Here is a 20104-nt window from a genome sequence, read left to right on the forward strand (position 1 = left end):
ATTCTCTGTTGGTTGTATAGGTAACTCGATAGTTCGTCAAGTACACAAACATCGATTAAATAAAAAAATCGACTGGGTCTTTAGGTTCGCTTTTGAAAACGGTAACTTATGCATAAGTATACGTTTTGGCCATCGCGGACAGTTCTCGAAATATTTACAAAAGTAGACGAAGTTCATGGTAATACTTCTTCCGGCAAATGCCGGCGAGAGATAAGGAAGTAAGGTTTCACTCGCCTGTGCGGTATCCGGATATTCGAGTTCGGCGCGAGAGAAATGGCATTGCGGTAGTAGTTATTGGAGTTGCGATGTCTATTGTTGTTGTTGTTGTTGCTATTGCTGCTACGAAACTTGAAAACGTTTCCATCGCTTTCCGAATCCAAATGTTGTTGCTGGCGATTACTATTTTTTACTGCCGTTAACGTTGACGACGACCTCCGATCGTTGGCAGCTTTCCTCACTCCGGGCGTCGAGTCCGTGGGGTGAACCTCGTACAGCAGATCTATTTCGTGGCATTCGAAGCCTGAAACGTAGCCAAAATAATCGTCATTGACTAGCTGTTGTAGCTATTTTATTGGTATCAAATTGATGACATTCAAATAATATCAAAACATAGTATTTTAATGAAGTGCGTTTCGTCAGCATTTGGCTACTTGTCTTATGACACGCTAGTCCATAATGGTATGAAAACCTTTGAACAGAGTAACAGAACGTTGTTTTATGACAATTTTCTAGTGAAGGCTGGATAACTCAATCGATCAATCAGCTCGATTAAGGCTTTTAACGTGGATCACCGCTCTAGCCAAATATACGTAAGGGCGGTCTCTCAAATGGTTGGACTCTGAGATCAAATTATATATATATGTATATACATATAATAAAAGCTAAGAAAAATATGAAAGACTATTGTAATCTAATTATACATGTAGATTAGCTACCACGTTGATCTATTAATTCAGAACGCCATGAGAGCACAAGGTCAATCTCACTTCACAAAATTTCTTTAGCGGCCAGGCAATAACTAAAAAAAAAATGAAGCTTCTTTATAGACGTCAGCTATATCTAATCCCTACTAATATAGGGATAGAACAGGTTCTAAGTGCAGCGAACACTAATCCGGTTCCATGCGGCAGTCGTGGACTTGGGCCCGACCATAAACCTGGGCGAGACGGAGACGACGGAGAAGTTCAGAAGGGAAGACATAAGGACAGGAAGGCAGCCGCTGACACGTCATATGCCCTCGAATCGCCTTTTGCGTACGTCGACTAGTTTCCCTACTTAAGGTTGCTTTTCTCTGCAAACGGCAGAAGTCTCATCGTCCACGTTGCCTACGCGAAAAGATACAGGAAGGTAGTGCCAGCCACGTAAGCGATTAAAACGTCTGATCGTTTGTGTCTGGCAACCTTTCTCAGCTTGTTCGATCTTAAGGTAGCTCTAATCGCTACCTGTAAGATACGCGTCATTTGACAGGATCTTACAGCAAACGATCTCGAAAAATTAAATCATGTCAATACCTTTTTCCTAGAAAGGGCATTAATACTACAAATAACGTATTCCAAGCCTATTCGCTGCTGTTATCCAATTTGACCTCTCAACCTTTAAGACTAATAACAGGAACTGGGTGAAAAAGTTCACGAAGGCAAATCGGCGTTTCTTTGCTTTGCGCGCAGAACGGAATAGGACGATCTGGCCAAACAGACATCGGATCAATCGCCTTGTCGTGCATGAGATCTAGCACAGACTATACAGGGAACCAGGTGTCCACAGGTCTAATGGTGCGCATATTTACTTCAGATACGGAGGAAATCATGGTGGATATCATGCCGCTCGTTGCCCCTTAGTGCATCTTTAGGAAATTTGACAAATCTTTCAAACTATTTTTCTATATTTAACAAAACTCATATAATCCATATGGCATAGGTTGCTCCAAAGATTTAATGTATAGTATATCTAGGAATATTGTGTTGTTGGTCTATATGTAGAAAACATTTGACTACTACCAACAACGATAAATAAATTTAATTTTACCGACCGTTCATATAACCAGTAGTGAAAGGTAGCGGAGCACTCATGCCACTGGTAGAAGGTTAGTCGCCTTCTGGCCAATACTCCCCGTGGGAAACCAGTAATGGTCCAACCTCATCATGAGCAGTATATATATATATATATATATATATATGCTCTTAACATTAAGCAAATAGTACTCATTGTAGTAAACCAACTGTAACATTTCAATGGTGGCCGATTCAAGGAAAAGGTTAGGTTTTTTTTTATGTATAACATGATTGTCGTCGCTACAACGTCCTAAACTATCTCCATAATGTAGTTCAGCTCCGATTTTCGTTTGTTCAGGACACCCTATATATAAAAGGCATTCTTAGAGACAACATTAAAATCTACGTTATGTCGTCACTCACGCAAAGCATCTGTTTACGCTTTTTCAATGATTTATGTTTTTTTTTTCATGTTTATGATTATTCAAATATCATTAAAGGCTAATCGGTACAAATTGGATTGTAGCACTGAGACAGCGATCTCTGATCAAAGCCGAAATTTAGGTATGTCGCCTTGCTTTTGTCTATTACATCAAGTTGTGCATGTTATTAGTTGAATCAATTTTTAAATTTAGTTTCGTTTACGTGACGTACGATGAACCGCTCTGAAAGCTTAAGTTCCCAGATAATGGCACGCTTAGTTCTTCACCTGATTATCTAAGAAACGAGTCGCTACGCCTGTAGTTACAATTACAACGTTAATAACGTTGGACGTTCAGGTACCCTTGCAAAAAGCTGGGATACCTACAATCTGCTGGTTTATACTTACACTGATCGAATCGTGACCATTCAAACTATAATCAGTTTCTGTTTATTCCGTATGATAACAAAAAAGTGTAAGTAAAAAGTAGATCCTTGAGAATAGATCATATTTTCCAATTTGTCAGTATTTGATGTTTGCTGCTTCTCGATGTCCTATTTGTTAACGAATATTTTGAAGTCACTAAATAGAGGTACCGATCGCCGTAGTATCTCGACTAGCCACCTCGATCGGATTAGGGAAGCGCCATATGTAAAGGTTCTATTTACAAGATGTAAGACGGTATATGTTTGTTAAGTCACATTATTTATCAAATGAAAAAACGTATCGTAACCACTGTGTCAAGCCCGGAGGTGATATGTCAAAATACTCCGTTGGAATTCATGCTTTTATACAGACTCGTTCTAAACGGGATGAGGTACTTGGATGATGATATGGATATTTAAGTATGGAGAGTATCTGAAGGAAAAAAAAAGGAGAATATCAGAACTTTTGGAACTTAGTAGAAGGCCATTCATATATCTTAGTGCACTATCAAGTGCTGAATCAAGAAACATGCTATCCCTGGTGTATATCGAACGTATCGGACAGGCACGTGAACTCGTGAAGATTTAGTTTCTGACCACCGTTCAAGAATAACCATGAATCGCTATGGAATACTGTAAAAGCGCTTGATTCCACTGAACATATTATGAGAGAACTGAAAAGGACCATTTAATAGAAACCAGTAATTCATGTTTTCTTAGATGGTCTACAATCGACCTTAGAAATCTTCTCGCTAGTCACAAAAGTTGTTCTAATCAATCACAGTCAGCGGCTGAGATCCGAAAAAACAGCCAATGAGATACACGATATTAAAGGATGACGTTAAGCCGAAGAAAGCCGGTGGGTAGGGCGTTGATCCACCACACGTGGCATAAAACGTTTTGCGCCCGCCCGCCTTCTCTCCTCTGGAGATTGCGTTCAGACAGACCTTGCCGAGCCCATATGGCATCAGCCATCCCTCCACCGCGGCCCTGATCCAGGTAGGACGATGATCCCTTACCTCAAAGTCGACAACAGGTTTTTGATTCTAGGGATTAAACAAATGCACAAACAAAGTTGGTTATCAGATATCTAGGCATATCTCGCCATTGAACTTTCGGAGACAATACACAGCGTTTTGCAGGGTGAGCGACGATCGTATAAGCTAAAAAATGTATTTGATAGCTTTAATATACGATAGGAATACGAAGAGCCGGATTTTCGCTAATGAATTGCGTAAGGTTTCGATTTCTACGTCTGGTATCACCGTTAGGCTGGCTCCCAGGACGAAACGTCGCCATGTGTCCGTTCCCGGATTCGAACCTACACCACAATTGTGCTTCTAAGTATCATAAATAAATTACCCACGAAGCTATCACGATGACAATGCAAAATTATCGCTGATGAATCTATAGGATGTAAGGAGTAACCGGTATATTGTACATAGCAAATTCATATTATAGACGACTCTATTTCTCAATAAATTTTCGATTTTGATTAGTGATCTGTCGTGTGCTTAGACGGGGGAAAATCGATTATCGGACAGATAATTTCTTACTCAACGGTCATAAATCGGTATGTTTATAAATGCTCTGTTTTCCAATTAACATCAAATATCCGGATACCTTATCACTGTATTATAGAAGTTTGGCCTATACGATGCATCAATAGTAGACCAACACTGTCAAACCTGAATGACGACGTCGTTTGTTATTGCAGAGTGCTATTCTCCTTATATGTTCTTGGAAAATAAGGCGCTCTTGATCGCGACTAACTGCAGAAGACTCACTGCTATCCACAATCATTTCAATTGATCCTCACCGTTCCATAAGCAGGATTTAAGGCTTAGTCAGATAGAAGAGGTGTGTTTAATGACTGTACCTCACCCATGAAGATTTCATTCGTCTGAACCCATAACGTAAAATGACCCCTATACTACCTAATCAGCACTAAAAATCGTATATCAAGCTCAGATCCGATATCCATATTTCCCGTGATTAAAACTTTACCCCTGCATTCGTTTACTAGCAATTTTTTATTTACTAAACTATAATTAAAGTACGCATTAATTTTTGGTCGAGGTCCTGAGTACAACAATGTCGTTTTTCAGAGTTAGCGAAAATTTAGGTAACAGCTGTTTTCGAAGTTATTATTAACGAGACCAAATTGCGGACCGAAGACTCCGAACGTATTATTATACTTAAAGATATTTTCTGTTTCCTGTATGATTATATTTACGTACCAGTACGGGTGTACACACTGAACGTGCAACACGTTCTACCCTCGCTGAAAATTCTGAGAATACTTCTTCTCGCTGAATGCTTGTAAGAATTAGCAATATTTCAATATGTTGAAGCAAGAAACATCCACGACAACAACGTGGACAATGTTGCCCTGCCCCCTTCAACACGGCCTTTTGCTATACTGATTTGCGGTTACAAAAAATATATAAAAAGTAGTAGATGATATGTTGTGCAATGCGTACGTGGTACACAAAAGAAACAATGTACTTGGCGGGATGAAAAGTAAATTAGCGGACTAAACCTGAATGTCGACATAACAGCTCTCAGTCTTAGCACAATAAAATTTATCTATATACAATTTTTTGCCTAAAACATAGTCTAGTAGTCGCCGCTGGGATTACATCTTTTTTTTGCGGCCTATACTACTCAACTCAGCCTTATGCCATACTTACTTATTTTATACACGTATATTGGGTCATATTTTTATATGCTATAAATTTCATGTGTCACTTGAGTACCTATTTAATGAAATGATTCAAAATATATATTCATTTAGCCTTCAATTATGTCTTATGACATATACTACATGAAAATCGTTTTCTGAATCGAGATTATTATAGAATATGCTAAATATATAAAAATCGTAGAATGGACATACAAATCCGCAAAACTGCATCCAAGATCTGGATCGCGTAAAACTTCACCTAATGGCTTCTAGGTTCATTAAGTTGTTAGTACAATAGGCCAGTTCGAACTCAAGACCCTAGTAGATATGGATCTGCATTTAGAAGTAACAATGAAATGCAGGTTATTTATGGGAAAATCAACGACAGCTGCTCTAATATTCAACGAAACAGTAAAGCTATACTGCGCTTTCAACGCACTGTATGTTTAACACGTTTATACGTATTCACCTTTCGACGACGATACAGTACCGTTTCCGGTAAGAAATTTGTATCGTTGATGCCGCAATTTAGGAAATCCGCCGCGGGCTTCGACGACAAATTTCAAAAGTTCAATGAATTTCGATGCGTTACGTATCGATATTACTTAATCGTATAGAGATAACCGTATCAAATAGAAAATCCTGGATTCGACCGCGTTGTTCAATCTTCGGCTACGAACGGTTTCAACTAGTTATAAACTACTGAGCGTTTTGTCACTATAGCTGAGTTGTAAACGGACAAACAACTTCCGCCGGACGTTCATAAAAAAACTTGATAGCTTATATTCCATACAGTAACATAATCATGTACTTAACAAAGACAACCGCCAGTCTTTTACACTTTAGTTTTATGAGTCGATGCTAATGTGATACATCCCAATATGCCGACATATAAAGTACGTAAAATCTATCTAAATAACTTCGAGCCATACTGCAACGTCGACAAACATCTGACCTCTAACTTCCTTTGCGACCTGTGATTTACTAAACAGCTCCTTTAACCAGTAATTCCAGGATAGTTAGGAGTGACAGACAATTTAGCGACGATGCGGTGACATAAAGCCAACGGAAATAAGCTGCAAACAAACAAAAGCTGTTGTTCTGATAAATAGTAGGATTAATTTATTTTTCTCAACCGACGATGGCACTGGCTAACGCGCAAATGCTCGGCCGTGTTGTTACGCTATTCTAATTAATGGTGGCAGACATAGCAGGCAGCAACTGGAACACTGTGGACGCAAAGGGGGGGAGTGAGGATGAGATGGGCTGAAGGAATACGGGCATTGGCGACAGCTAGACATACAGTGTATGACGTGATCCGCCCGCCGCAGAATACCTTTCTCGCCCCTTGGCCTTCCATTGACCCCTGCCCTCTAGAGTATCGCGAACGCTCAGCAACATTCCTGGTTGGGGCAGAACCCGTTATGGGTTGTAGATATAATCCAAGGTGCCTGACTCTTGTCAAATAGGCTAAATGAGTTACGACAGAGATTCCTCTCTCTGCAGCTTTCCTCAAGATTAGCTACGCAGTATATGCACAAGTTCCTCTCCAAAGAATTCCTCTCTAATAAGTAACTGCGTTTTCATTTTGTTACCTGGACACGTGATCAAATTTGTTTGGAAGGTCGGGTCAATAATGGGTAGATGACGATAACAACTTGCAAGGACAAAAATACGGCGAAAAATGAGCGGAAACTGGAACTAACCCTGCATGTGCCCTTTCAAATCTTCGAGGCAGAAATACTCCCTGCTGCGTGCCTTTCCTCGTTTCTGTTGTTGCATGCGGTTAACGCATTTTAGAGGGAAGTCGAATAATAACTAACATGGGCCGTTAGTGACTAAAGGTTATATTCCAACGGAAGGCTCTTTCCACTCCGTGGAAATTATTTTGTTCGAGCCTAGCTTTTAAGGCAGATGCCCTATTTTAAATATAAATGACAATTTACACATTTTATAAAAATAGAAGCGCTGCGAATACGAAGGAAATTAATAGATTGAAAAGTTGTATTAAAAAACAAATTCACGGAAAAACATTTTAAAACGATCGAAGTATGTTCAAAACGAAACAAAATAATTTAAGGATAACGAACGAAACAAAATAATTTAAGGATAACGAACAAAACAAAGATGAGTTAAATACATAACAGAAAAATCCTGGTTTGAAGCCGTATTCGCTATTTCTTTGTCATTGACAAATGTGGCTGAAGATATCCCTAGAAGTTTCCCGCGACGCTCATAGTTTGACCGTCGCTCATCTTCTAGCTTGATCATGTTCTATAGATTAACCAAATGTCGTAGATGTTCAAGAAATAAGGTTCATTAGTACCTATTAATAACCTGAACTGTTTAGCATGACCGAGGCAATGGTTGGTATGCCAGGGAACAGCTCTGCCCTTCTGGCAATGGCCTCATGGGTGTCAGACTAATGCCGTTCCGTAAGAGAAGTAAATGTTAGAGAGGGATGAGTAATAACTGAAATTGCTAATCAGCTCATTGGTCCCAGGAGAATATCAGGGCCGGTTGATAAGAGTCTGCAACGGTCAAAGTTGAGGTGTCATGTCTGACCTTGGTCAATTATTAACAAGGAATTGTCAATCTAGAGTCCCGACATAGGATTGCCTGCGTATGATTATAAAACATCAAATCGCAACCTAAATGTTGAGTCTAACAAAAAAAGCATCCAAAAAAAAAAACACATAAAACTAAGGTTTCTAGAAATCATCTTAGAATCAAATGTCTGAGGCTAGTCAACTTTCTGCTGATGACCCTAGGAAGTCGTTCTATATGAGACAGAGCTTATTAGACCTTTATAGAAGTTCATAAATATGTCAACCTTTATAATAGCGTTTCATTCTAGCTGACATAAAATCTATGCGATTTTTGGGTTTCTTGGCTTATTCACACTTAGACTTAATACAGTTTACAGATTTTCAATATACGTAATAATTTCACGAAAAACCTATATCATCATATTGATTCATTTGAATTAGTTATTTGAACGGCGCAGCATATGCGTCCTTTGGCCTGGTGTATACCCACCACTCAACTGGATGATTCCACAGGGATTTATGTCTAGCTTTCCTTGATGCTCTTGTATTAGCCATAATCAGTACAATTGATAAATGCTATCAGAATACTTACGAAGCATAGAAAACGACGGGTAGTGTACGCAAATGTGCGCGCAAGAATTTTAATATTATTCTAGTTATTTTAGTAATAATTAATCATATTTTTAAGTTCCCTTTTGCTCGTGCCTCTCCACTCTTGGTGTCCTCCTAAACCCCATTTGAGTTCCAGTTGTCAGCACGGCCGTTTGAACAGAGAGGGATCGCTACTTCAAGTTCTATCAACGACGTAAACTGCAAGACATGCGTAATTAAAGAAAAACAACCATACATGATTTAAAAATGCTCTCTCTCTGTTTATTTTTCAAGCTCATCGTATCTACTATCAAGGCAAATTTAAGCCAAGTTCAGGATTCAAAGGGTTAATGTTCCTAATTACAAACATGCCTTTTCGACATTTACTCTATTTCCCCTTTTCCGGGGCCAGAAAACTATCAGCCCAGAATATCTGTGCTGTATCTAGCGGAGGCTTTAAGGCTGAGAAAATTGCCCAGAGGAGTTCATCACGATCATCAAACGCGGAACCCTGAACCTGTAAAGGGATTTTGTATTTGCCATATGAGGTCGATAAGGACCGCGGTTCTACCTCTACGTTGATACGAAGCAGAAAAAAGCATGAGCAACCGTGGAAGGGAGCTGAGAAAGATGCCCATCCCAGAACGAATATAATTTGCATCCGGTAAAATTGAAAAAGTCTTATATAAAGTGCTTGAAAAGAACGACACGATCGACAAGGATCTGTATGTGGTCCAGCTATTTAGGTTCTTACGGTCGGTCCTTAAGTCTTTAGGCATTACACTGGACAAATGGCATCCAGCAAGAACGAATCGTTAGATCGACTGAAGGAAGTTAGCCAACAGAAGAAATCAAATAGGCAAAATTATATATGGCCAAGATTGGTAAATGCCGCGTTGCGAGGGCCTGAGTGGCAGTTCCTTTCTAAGCCATTACATTCTTTAGACTTCACGCAAACGCATTACCATCTTTTTCGATCATTGCAAAATGTGGTTCGTACCAGGATATTTGATAGCAGACAATGCCTCAAAAGCTGGCTCGACCAGAAAGAGCAAATAAATTGATCGAGAAATGACAACAGACCATGGAAGGTGACAGCTAATACGTAATACATTAAATTGCTACTAAAATTCGAGTCCAATGCTGCATTTTCGTTTGCTAGGAAAACTATCTCTTAACTTCACTCTAATCTATTAAAGCTTCTATAGACTGAATCTGAGTAACTCGTGCTCATCTCAGTGTTATGCAATCTGATGGCTTGCATTGAAATCTACGCCTTTACGGTATTCAGACACATACTTCACATGTATTTTAAAGCCAATAGAAGTAAATGTCCAAAACTATACCGTACGGTCATGGAGTCACCCATTTTTTATTTGGTCCGGTAGCACGAAGACACAAATCGCGTTGATCGTAGTCTAGAGTCAGTCGATGTCGTTTTTTTTTTGTTGATATAATCCAATAAAATTCGTTTTCATACACGACTCCAGACAATCGTATTTGTTAACGACAGTCTGATAAATTTCTTATGTAACCCGTCAGCTGTCATCTATTGCTAACTGGATGGTTGCTTTCGAAAAATAAACGAATCAAGCGTTATTTTAGGTTAAATTGGATCTAGGTAGATACCTCTAAGTTGACCAATTTCACTAACTGCAATATTTTGTCACAGAAACCTGTAAAAACTTCCACCGATTCCGCTATTTCCAGTGTGTTACACTGCAAGGCTCACGAGACATGTCTACGGATATGACAATATAACGATATATATATATATATATATATATATATATATATATATATATATGTATATATATATATATATATGCTAACTGTAAAGGCTATGGGGATTGAAGCCACAGGTCAACAAACATCATTCCTTACTTGAGTACACCCATTTTGTATCTATATATCATGATTCAGGACCCTCCCCTCAAAAGTGCTTCATAGAATCACTTCGGGTAGTCAATATTTCGGTTTAGTGGAATCGTCCCAAGGGAAGGCGCTGCAGAGAAGTAGTGCAAGTCTGTGTGAATCGCTCACAAAATAGGCGGCATTTGGTGCTCCTCAGGAGCGGGTGAGGGCTTATCGCCGTTCTAGCTGGTGAACAGACCTCGAATCAGTTTAGCACAAATCTGTAGTGTGGTAAAACGTGTAGTAAAACGATAGGACGTAACCCAGTTCAACCTATTACAAGTTGCCGCTAAGGCCAGACTTCCTAACTGTATCATATGAATCCTTCGTGCATGAGGATGAAACCGCGGTGAGTCTCATGAATTGCCTAGATTTTATTACTCTTATTAAAACAGATGATGATTCAAGGGGAGTTAAAAACATCTCTTTTTTTTTTAGTTATATTTATCTGACGGTCAGAGTGTTGTGAATTGAAAGAAAGTCACTAAAATCAAAAAGTAAGTCCCGATAACAACACCTTATGTGATCGGAACGTTTGATTAACATATGATATAACACTGAGAAAACTACAGCGTTTAGGCGAGTTCGGAATATGACTGTAAAGCTTAAAGCTTGTCAACATGATCGGAAATAGTATTCTTTCTTCACAGGTGTTGAAAAGGCCATAGCACCAATTTTTATAACCTCAGCTGTATTGTACAATTGAGGTTATTGTAGTTTTATACGTGCGTCAATAGCTAAGTAAAAAAGTAGATGAGAAATAAGAACTTCTAGAATACAAGTGATAATTCAGTATGTATTGTTGGGTGACCCTCCAGCTGCCAGGCAACAAACAAAACAAGGCAAACATTAAATAGGAGGCTAGCCATTGCAGACTGGCAAAACGTAAACAGCCGAGCTCTTTAGCGTCAAAGGGAAACGCGATTCTATCCAGTGAAACGAACATTTATCGCTTTACGCTGTATTTGCCCTAGGCCATAATGAGCCCCGTTGGTTGTGAAATGGATGAAACCATCTTAGAGCCTAATCTCGCTTAGCTAAACCTTGATAAACCTGTTTTTATTGTAGAGAATCATAATGCGTTACGCACGATTCGGAAGGATAGATTACTTGTTGTAACAAGTTGTTGCAGACGAGGAGTTGTCTCGAGAAACACCCTCATGTAGCATGTTACTTACAAAGGTGAAGTGTTTTTTTGTTTAATTCAAATTAATATTTGAATAAATCGTATATGTTTTAACTTCAATAAGTTATCCTCGATTATGGGTTTTGCATTGGGTGCTAGAGAATTATACTTGTGAGATGTCAAGACGAGTCAAATTAACTTGTCATTAGTTGCATATTGAATAGAAAAATACTGTAACTTTGAAAGAAACAAGCTCCTAGTACACTTTGGCTAAGGTTGTTTTTACGGTCATCATTTAGCGTTTGTACGATTGAGGACTGCAGTTAACTCAGCTGAAATGCCGGGTGCGGTTTTAAGTAATACGGGATTTTGCCCTTGGCAAGGGATCTACTGACACTTTACTGAAGTCAAGAGTAATGTCAAATGTGAAAGCCCTTGCAAATGTTCATTAGACAGAGTAAATAGCCAATATAATCAGAATGCTAACATCCATTTATACTATACAAGAGTTGGGGATGTTAGCATTCTGATTATAAAGTTTAGTAAATAATTGCATCTATCTAATACAGGATTTTTTACATTTTCATACAATCAATGTAAGACTAAAATGAGCGTAACTCTGTGTGCAGTTTACTTCGAAAAATTCGGAGCACAAATCACATGTACAAGTATTTTAAAACCTCTGCAGACGATGGAGATGCTAGACTCGATGACGAATCCGGTTTGTTAGTTTTCGGTAATACGTTGATATTAGCTAGGAGTAACTTTTTCACAAGGCAAACTGTTGGAGAGCGACGTAGTTTGACTCGATATATTTCATTTTAGCAAAGATATATCGAGTGTAGAAAGAATTTAAGAAATTCTCCCTAGTTTACCCAAAAACGGCGCAGATGATCTCTGTAATATGTTTATGTTTACTAGAAACCGATGCAGCATTGTTTGTGTAGAGAGAGCGCCGAATCATGAGGTAACGTTTGAAGACAACAATTCATTGTTGGTCGACAGACCGGGTTATCAAATTGTTCACATCTGAAGAAAGCACCGATGGTATTAGACCTTGAATGATCTAGATAATGAAAACCTTTATATTCGATATGCAAAATTTAGATAGATTTGTTCGTATCATAATTAGTTAACCATTGACCGCATAATCCCTGTCTGAGATAGCGCTTATTAGCATGCCATTATATTTTATTCAACGCGGTAGATTAAAGAATGGAAAACGTACCACATGAAGCTAACTCAACGAGGCATAGGGTCAGTTGAACTTTTTCGTTCCTCTATTGGACTCGTTCTCGCAGTATCTAAATACATGCTCCATATATTGATTGTTGTGATCTGCTATACCTTTCCGATTTGCCAAAATGGAAGGTATTGTTCACATCAGTCATCGTTGGACAGGGCAAAAAGTTTGATTCGTTACGGCTTCACAGTAACGCTACATTATAATGTAACCATGTTAAAACCCATGTTTACCCTTAGTTTTGTTCGATAAAAGCCGCGAACCTGTTCGTAAGGCCAGGACTTTTGAAAGTTTGAACACTTGTTGTGCTTCAACTATTAATATAAACGTAAATCTTTAAAAAAGACGAATAAAATTATAGCGCGTTTGTGCTCCAGCAATCGTATACAGCATCGCTCTTTTGTTGGGTTATAGAGGAGGGACTCCGCTACCGTTTTTATAGCTCGTATAATGTTGTCAAATAATAGCTACTTGACGAATGGTCGAAGTCAAAGTAGGCGGTTGATGTAGGAGAACAAATTATCCTAATTAAATACGTGAAAATCTTTGCGTTTGACCAACATGTATGATATTTTTTAAATACATGTCTAATGTGTTAGACCTGTACTATATTATATAACTAAAAACCGCTTTAAACGCATTCTATAGATACTTTCGAAGCATTCATTTTTTTTTTTTAACAGAATACGTTATTCGGTAAAAGCAACTTTAAAAATTATTTGTGATTGTTGACTTTACTTCAATAAATTTACATGATGGGGCATAACTATGTACCTGCCAGCTTCAAGTAAGTGGGCAGCGGCGTAGTAAAAACGGACGCTTTATTTGCAAATTAATTTCGCCCAAGGTAATTTGAGTTATCTAACTTCGGGCGCAGCTAGTTTGTACGGGCAGATTCCCTGAATTTGATTTGATATCCGATTTGCGTTTAGTGTGCATAGGCCCCAGTGGGCATCCATTGTATGCTCATCATGTCTGAGGTTGTGGTGATGGACCAGAGAGTAGCAACAGGCCGCTGTTATCTGTCCTCGTAAATGACAAAATCTCCACCAGTCACCATACAGGTACAGCGAATAAAATCACACGCTAATATTCAGCAATTAAAATTATGTAGGCGTAGTTGTTAATCCATTTGCACAGAGGGTCGTTAATGGCGATCTCATTGATTTGAAAGATGTACAAAAACAAACGTGTTCTCTGATGAAGAATATTTTACATTGTATGTTATGTGGTGTTTATTTTTTTTCTGTTTTTATTTAGAAAATTGTCTAGAATGGCTTGCTGTTTTCTACTCGGATTATTTTATCAGGGTTTAATCTACAGATAATTGTTTCTCATTTAGAAAACAAAAAAAAAAAAGCGTTTATATCTGCCTTGCATCGATAAGTTATATCGAATAAATTCTATGATTAGTTTCTAGAGCTGCTAATTTTATAATTATATTTTCCTGCTATAGTTGAGTAATGCGCTGAGAGGCTATTTCATTAACATCTGCCGTTATCTAGCAAAGCTTAAGATCAATAATGTAGAGACTCGGTCACAAAGAGAATAAATGTCCCTGTAATGGAGCAATTGTCAAATGTTTGCTTACTAAAATTAGAAGCAAACGATGCTCCAGATTTGAATCCGTAGGGGGGAAAGAGGGTAGACACGCTTCTTTTTGCGCTGGGAGCAAGCTGTGTAAAACAACGTCTAACGGTTTAAGTAACGGACGTAAAACTTGAAACATTTTATTCTAATAGAATAAATGACTGATTTTTAAACTGGAGGTTTCTGGCTCCGTCTTGAAAATTGACTTTTGATAGGTGTGTTTAAAAAAAGAAAACGTGATATGATATTCAGATAAGTTATATGTCAAACATCACTCAACTGCCAATCGAAGCCCAACCAGGCTCTTTTACGGTACCATTACCTAAAATTTTACACGTGACATATTCCATTTCACTCATTTCTTTGTATATGCGCACAACTATCTGTGACATGCTGTTGCCTATATTACTCATTCTTAATCCAGCATCATAAAAAATCTGCCACATTTTATGCCCTTACAATGTATAATTCTATTGGCTCTTTGCCAAATTCCGCTGTCTTTATAGTACATGTTTTTCAGTAAAACATTAGAGAAATCCGTATTAATTAAACACGATTGAATGTACAGATATTTAATTCCATTGAGCAAAGGCTGAAATTCTAAAGAAGTGCAAAACAATTTAGCGTTTAAATCCTGCTAATGGTCGTACTTCGAATTATGTTAGAGAATATTGATAAACAAAAATTGTGCAAAGTATACAACAAGTACATTTCTTAGTTTAAGATCCGAAATAAATGGATATTCAACGCGTTACTAACTAAACAGAGCGACTGGTTTATTCACATAAATTTTTCCTTGATTAGAAGCTATACATTGGTGCTCCGTGTGTACATAAGGCGAAATAACATTCTAAATCTAGTAAGCAATCGCTTTTTAGAAATACATTCATTCAGTCTCGTCTCATTGTGTTTGTTTATATTTCACGCCACTGAGGTTGCTGGCGCGCGGAACGGAGAAACATAAGAACAGTTTTCCACGGGTGTTCTAAGCAAACGCTGTAGAAATCAATGCACCTGGTAGAAATCGTGCGGATGTTACTGGCTAGTTTTACTTTTATTATCGTCACATTAAAAATACAAGTTGCAGCTGTCCTTAGACACCGTCGGGGACTGCTCAATCTGTGTGCTTAATTTGTTTGTGCTCTTCAGACGCTGCTGCGTGAGTGACCGAATGTTGTTGCGTACTCTGCTTAATTCTTCATCTGTGCTATTCAGGCAAATATATGTTACGGTTTCTGAAGCTTCTTTTTGACTAACACGAAGAAAAACGCTTTATTCTGCACTCCTGTTAGCCTTTTCATTCATGCATTTCTATCGCTTTTTCGTCATAGCAAATCGAACACAATATTTGGATGTTTTCGAATTGAACTGCCTCGAGCTACAAGTAGCTTAATGTATGGATTTCGGACGAAACCGTAGATAACCTTAACTGATTTAAATGGGCCTATTCTTTGTTGTTCATTTGAGTTTTTAAGGTTAAATGAGTATTCTGACATTTTTGTCTATTTTGCATATATATACATTTTTTAATTGTTAAGCGGTACTGACAAGAACATGAAATGCTAATGGTGTACTCTTATTTTATTCTGGCAGATGATTGATCATTGGTTATTGTTTCGATTTGTATGTGCCACAAGGGACACATTTTATTTTGTTAGTTTTGCTTACACACATACACAAACTTGGCATTGTTATCTTCACATAAAGCTAATGCAAAAGTAGTTGTATTACATGGCCACCTTTCATGTCGCTAAAAAGGGTGTAATGTTTTATTAAAGATTTATTAGAAGAATTTAATTTGTACACACTACAAAAATTTATATTTGAACTAAATGAAACTTAATGATAGACTGATTGTTTTTAAATACGTAGATAATATACTTACATTCGTAGTGTCGTTTACATGCAAAAGTATATTTATTTTGCTAGCCGTATCATTTTTCAAAGGCGGGTTATTTTATATTCTGGAAAAATATAACAGAAGTGATAACATATGATATAATTTTTGTGTCATAACTGAGACTAATAAAGTAGAGAATGGAAATCTATACGTCGTTGTAGCCAATGTTGAAATCTTGAGGCATTTGGAAGTTGGTAGTTGTATATAAACTCGGGAATATTTCTTTCATTTACGCTCAAGCTATGATTTGCTTGATCGACCACCTTTTATATTCGACATGGAGCAGCCTGAAGTATTTGAAATAGTCGTACAGCTTTCCGTTTTGTTATCCTAAAAAAAGGGAGTATCGCACGAAACGTTGGTCTCTGAGCTCCTCAGCCAAATTATCCTTCTTGAATGACTAGGATTAGTAAATATTCGTTCATAAGAAAAAGAAAATTGTTGATGCTAGGCTTACTGGCATACGATAAACGACGTTTATGCTTTACTGAAGATTGCTTTACAAATGACGTCGCTGAAAGCTAAACGCATTAGTTGGAAGTGAAATAATGATTTTTGCAAGTTTCGAAGCTTTAACCAGTGGCCTTTTTGAAGGTTTACGTTCTCCGTTAGCGTCAATGTTCAGGTCTCGCAAAAACGATGTTGATATGATTTATTCATAGTCGAAATAACACATGACATACCTAATGCATAGCACTTCAAGTACGGAATAAAAATCGCGAAGAATTTTTACAATGACAAGAAATTTTAGCTGACCCACAAGGGATTGTCTTACGGGAGCGGCTTATGTACTTTGGTGGTTTAAAGGATTTTTACTTAGTTTTGAGGCCTAGATCTAAGACACCATAATTTTCACTGTTTTTTCACCTTGAGCTTTCCTATTTTCCCCAATTCTCAGAATGGAGTGTAATATAAGATAAAGCGAGAAAAAATGGGTAGGGACAACGAGACATAAATGCTATGTTTTTTATTCACAGTCCAAATATATGTAAGTGAGATGACCGTTGCCTGTTCGATTCGTCTAATGGTAGTGTTTGAAACGACCAGAAAAAAGAATGTTTCATGGCGCACGCGCCGCGGGTCGACATCTAAAGAACCTAAATATATGTATCAAGTTTTTACATTCGGTGCTTAACCCGTTTGGTATTTCTTCAGACGGATGGCTTCTCTCAGCACGAAGCGGAGTACATCTGTATTTTGTTTCGGATATAAAACGCGTCACGACGTTTAATGAAATGCGACTAAAGGCGGTGCCGCGCGTAAAATTCGAAAGATTTAGTTAGTCCACGTCATGTATTCTCGAAATAGGTGAAACCTTTGTAACATCCCACGGGGCGAGTTCTATAGAGGCTGGACCCTAGTGTGCGTCCCTATTATCCACTTGTTAGGGATAAAGGTTTATTCCTGACATCTCTACTCATCCTTTATATATCGTGAAGTTTTTTCAGTGCTTCGTTAAGAAGAACATAGTTGCATTATTTTAACTTAGTACTGCGACTGGCCTTCTATGCCTAGCCACCGCCTGAAGTGAACCCATGAGATGGATTCTGTGAAGCAGCAGCGAAATGTATTAGCGACGGCAATTGTTAGGATGAATGAATCGACACAGAGGTCATTGGTCTCGATGGGCGCGCGTCCAACAGCCAAAAGTTAGGGCCGCTACACAGCCTAGAAGAATAGGTTCACGCTACCCATGTTCACCTAATACCTGAACTTGTCAGTTAAAATTTTCGTATAAATATATGTATACATGGTTTCAGAAGATCCATTCTATCAGATTTTTTAAATTATATCAGTGGAAATAGATCGGTGGAAATAACTTTTAAGTAGCTTCGAAATACAGGATAACAGGAGAAAACGGAACTGCATTAAGTTATTTATACTATACGGTGGTTTTAGTTAAGTGAAAGGATAAATTTTAACATTTCAACTACGTCATGCCAAAAGCGTCCCGGAATCTTACGACGGAAACACAACAACAAAGTGTACAAGCATTGAGTTGAGTTGCAAATTTTCTATCCGCTATATAGTTAAAGACACATATCCAAAGAAGAATAATGTCAAAAAGAGCTGTTTTGAAATATAGTATATCTTATTATTATGATAATCTGGCATATTTCTATTGGCATGCACTCTTCATTCATAATGTGGTTGTTTCATTTGTTACGTTCGTGTGAATCCTAATACTACCATGATTAATTTTTGTGTATCTTTCAAGTATATACCGGTTTTTAATTCGCATACCTTCATAGGTGCGGCACCCGTATTCGCGGAATGGAGGCAGTCAACGTTCACACGATGTCCACCGAACCAAACGTGGTAGCTAATCGAGGTTAGTGTACCTATTATTTTTTCTGCGACCTCTTAATTATGTGCAGAAATTCTATGGTAAAATTTTTCTGTGAAATATATTAATAATTTTCACTTTGGCTAAATAATAGTTAGACGGAGCAGAGAAATATTACTTTTATTTCGCTTTGATATCATACGAAATCAATAATCATCTGTGTTTCTTATGTGGTAAAAATTCGATCTTAACAGTGGTATGCAGTGATCTGTCATGCCAACAAAAACAAAACTGAAGTAACGGAAGAACAACAAAAAAATACACAAAAATGCTTCGAAAGTTAACACTACAAACAAATCGCTTGCTATAATACAGATATTCCTTAAAGCATAATTAATAGTAGTAATAAATAACTGAATTACACACACGGATACACTGCTTTAGAAAGTCCGTCGTATACGTTTTGTGTTGCATTCATTAACAGATAATTTACAATATTTTGCAAGTGTTATAAAACTCGTTGTCTCTATGAACGCGCTTGAAAATATAGTAATATAGAATATACTTATCACCAATATATATAATAATATAGAAAAAAATATTTGAAAGAGCAACTGGCTATTTATACGTCCCGCTAGCTGCATCTACATAATGAGGCTGAAGGTCGATCAACGATGATCCATGTATTATCCACCTTTATGGTCCTGATCGAATTTTACCCCGGCAGTATTAAAATTCGGACAAAAGTCACTCGTGATGATAATGATCAACGCGTTGTTCCTTATGGCTGTAGATGTCTGTTTCCAGAACTACGCATTAATTTCGAAGTACAGAAAAAAGGCCATAAACAAGTACAGCCGATACGTATGTACATAAGGCATACTTTAGAGGGTCCCTTTGGACGCATTCATCTGCCGCTGTGTAGTATCGATGAGGGCAGATTGATACGTGTTTATGCAGCGAGCTCCGACCAAACTAGTCTGTGATTATTACGGTAAACTTGGTTTATCGTTGCCACGTAGCTCTTCACACTTACCATAGATACTAAGTCGATTTCCAGCGTTTTATCGACGAATCGTTTTGTCGTAGCGACAACGGTTTACGTTCGTTTATACCGGTTCGGCGCTCGTATCATGGTCGTGCTTACCTCAAAGCTGTAGTTTTCACAAAACTGAGTATTCACCCAGGGTTAATTTCGTCAGCTGATGCTACTTAATTATGCGGCAAATTTAAATACTTCTAATAAATATATGATATCTGGGCAGGACTAGCGTTTTCATTAGGTGATTGAATAAATTTGTCTTATATGTTCCGTTGACCAAGACCACCATTGAATGAAATTAAAACCATATATTACGCCAACTGTACTATAATGTGTGTT

General features: G+C 37.9%; 2 protein-coding genes across 13 annotated transcripts in view; one reads left to right on the top strand and one right to left on the bottom strand.

Moving 5' to 3' along the window:
- The window catches only part of LOC111253745 (uncharacterized), a 159387-nt gene that overhangs the window by 101512 nt on the left and 37771 nt on the right, over positions 1-20104 (bottom strand). For all 3 annotated transcript variants that reach the window (XM_086975423.1, XM_086975422.1, XM_086975424.1), the window contains exon 2: positions 235-520. In XM_086975423.1, coding sequence (XP_086831549.1) covers positions 235-520 — 286 coding nt within the window. The remainder of the gene's footprint in view (positions 1-234; positions 521-20104) is intronic.
- Positions 10769-20104, top strand: part of LOC111253746 (uncharacterized) — a 28580-nt gene continuing 19244 nt past the window's right edge. The window contains exons 1-4 of one of the 10 annotated variants that reach the window (XM_086974543.1): positions 10773-10926; positions 11646-11759; positions 13879-14010; positions 18689-18768. In XM_086974543.1, the coding sequence (XP_086830669.1) occupies positions 18711-18768 (58 nt within the window). In that variant the 5' untranslated portion in view covers positions 10773-10926; positions 11646-11759; positions 13879-14010; positions 18689-18710. Of the gene's footprint in view, positions 10927-11645; positions 11760-13878; positions 14011-15441; positions 15752-18383; positions 18435-18654; positions 18769-20104 lie in introns of those variants that run through there. The other 9 variants (XM_086974542.1, XM_086974541.1, XM_086974540.1 and 6 more) reach the window with 9 other exon arrangements.

Source organism: Varroa destructor, unplaced genomic scaffold (genome assembly GCF_002443255.2).
Source record: "Varroa destructor unplaced genomic scaffold, Vdes_3.0 BEIS01000007.1, whole genome shotgun sequence".
Taxonomy (NCBI): Eukaryota; Metazoa; Arthropoda; class Arachnida; order Mesostigmata; family Varroidae; genus Varroa; species Varroa destructor.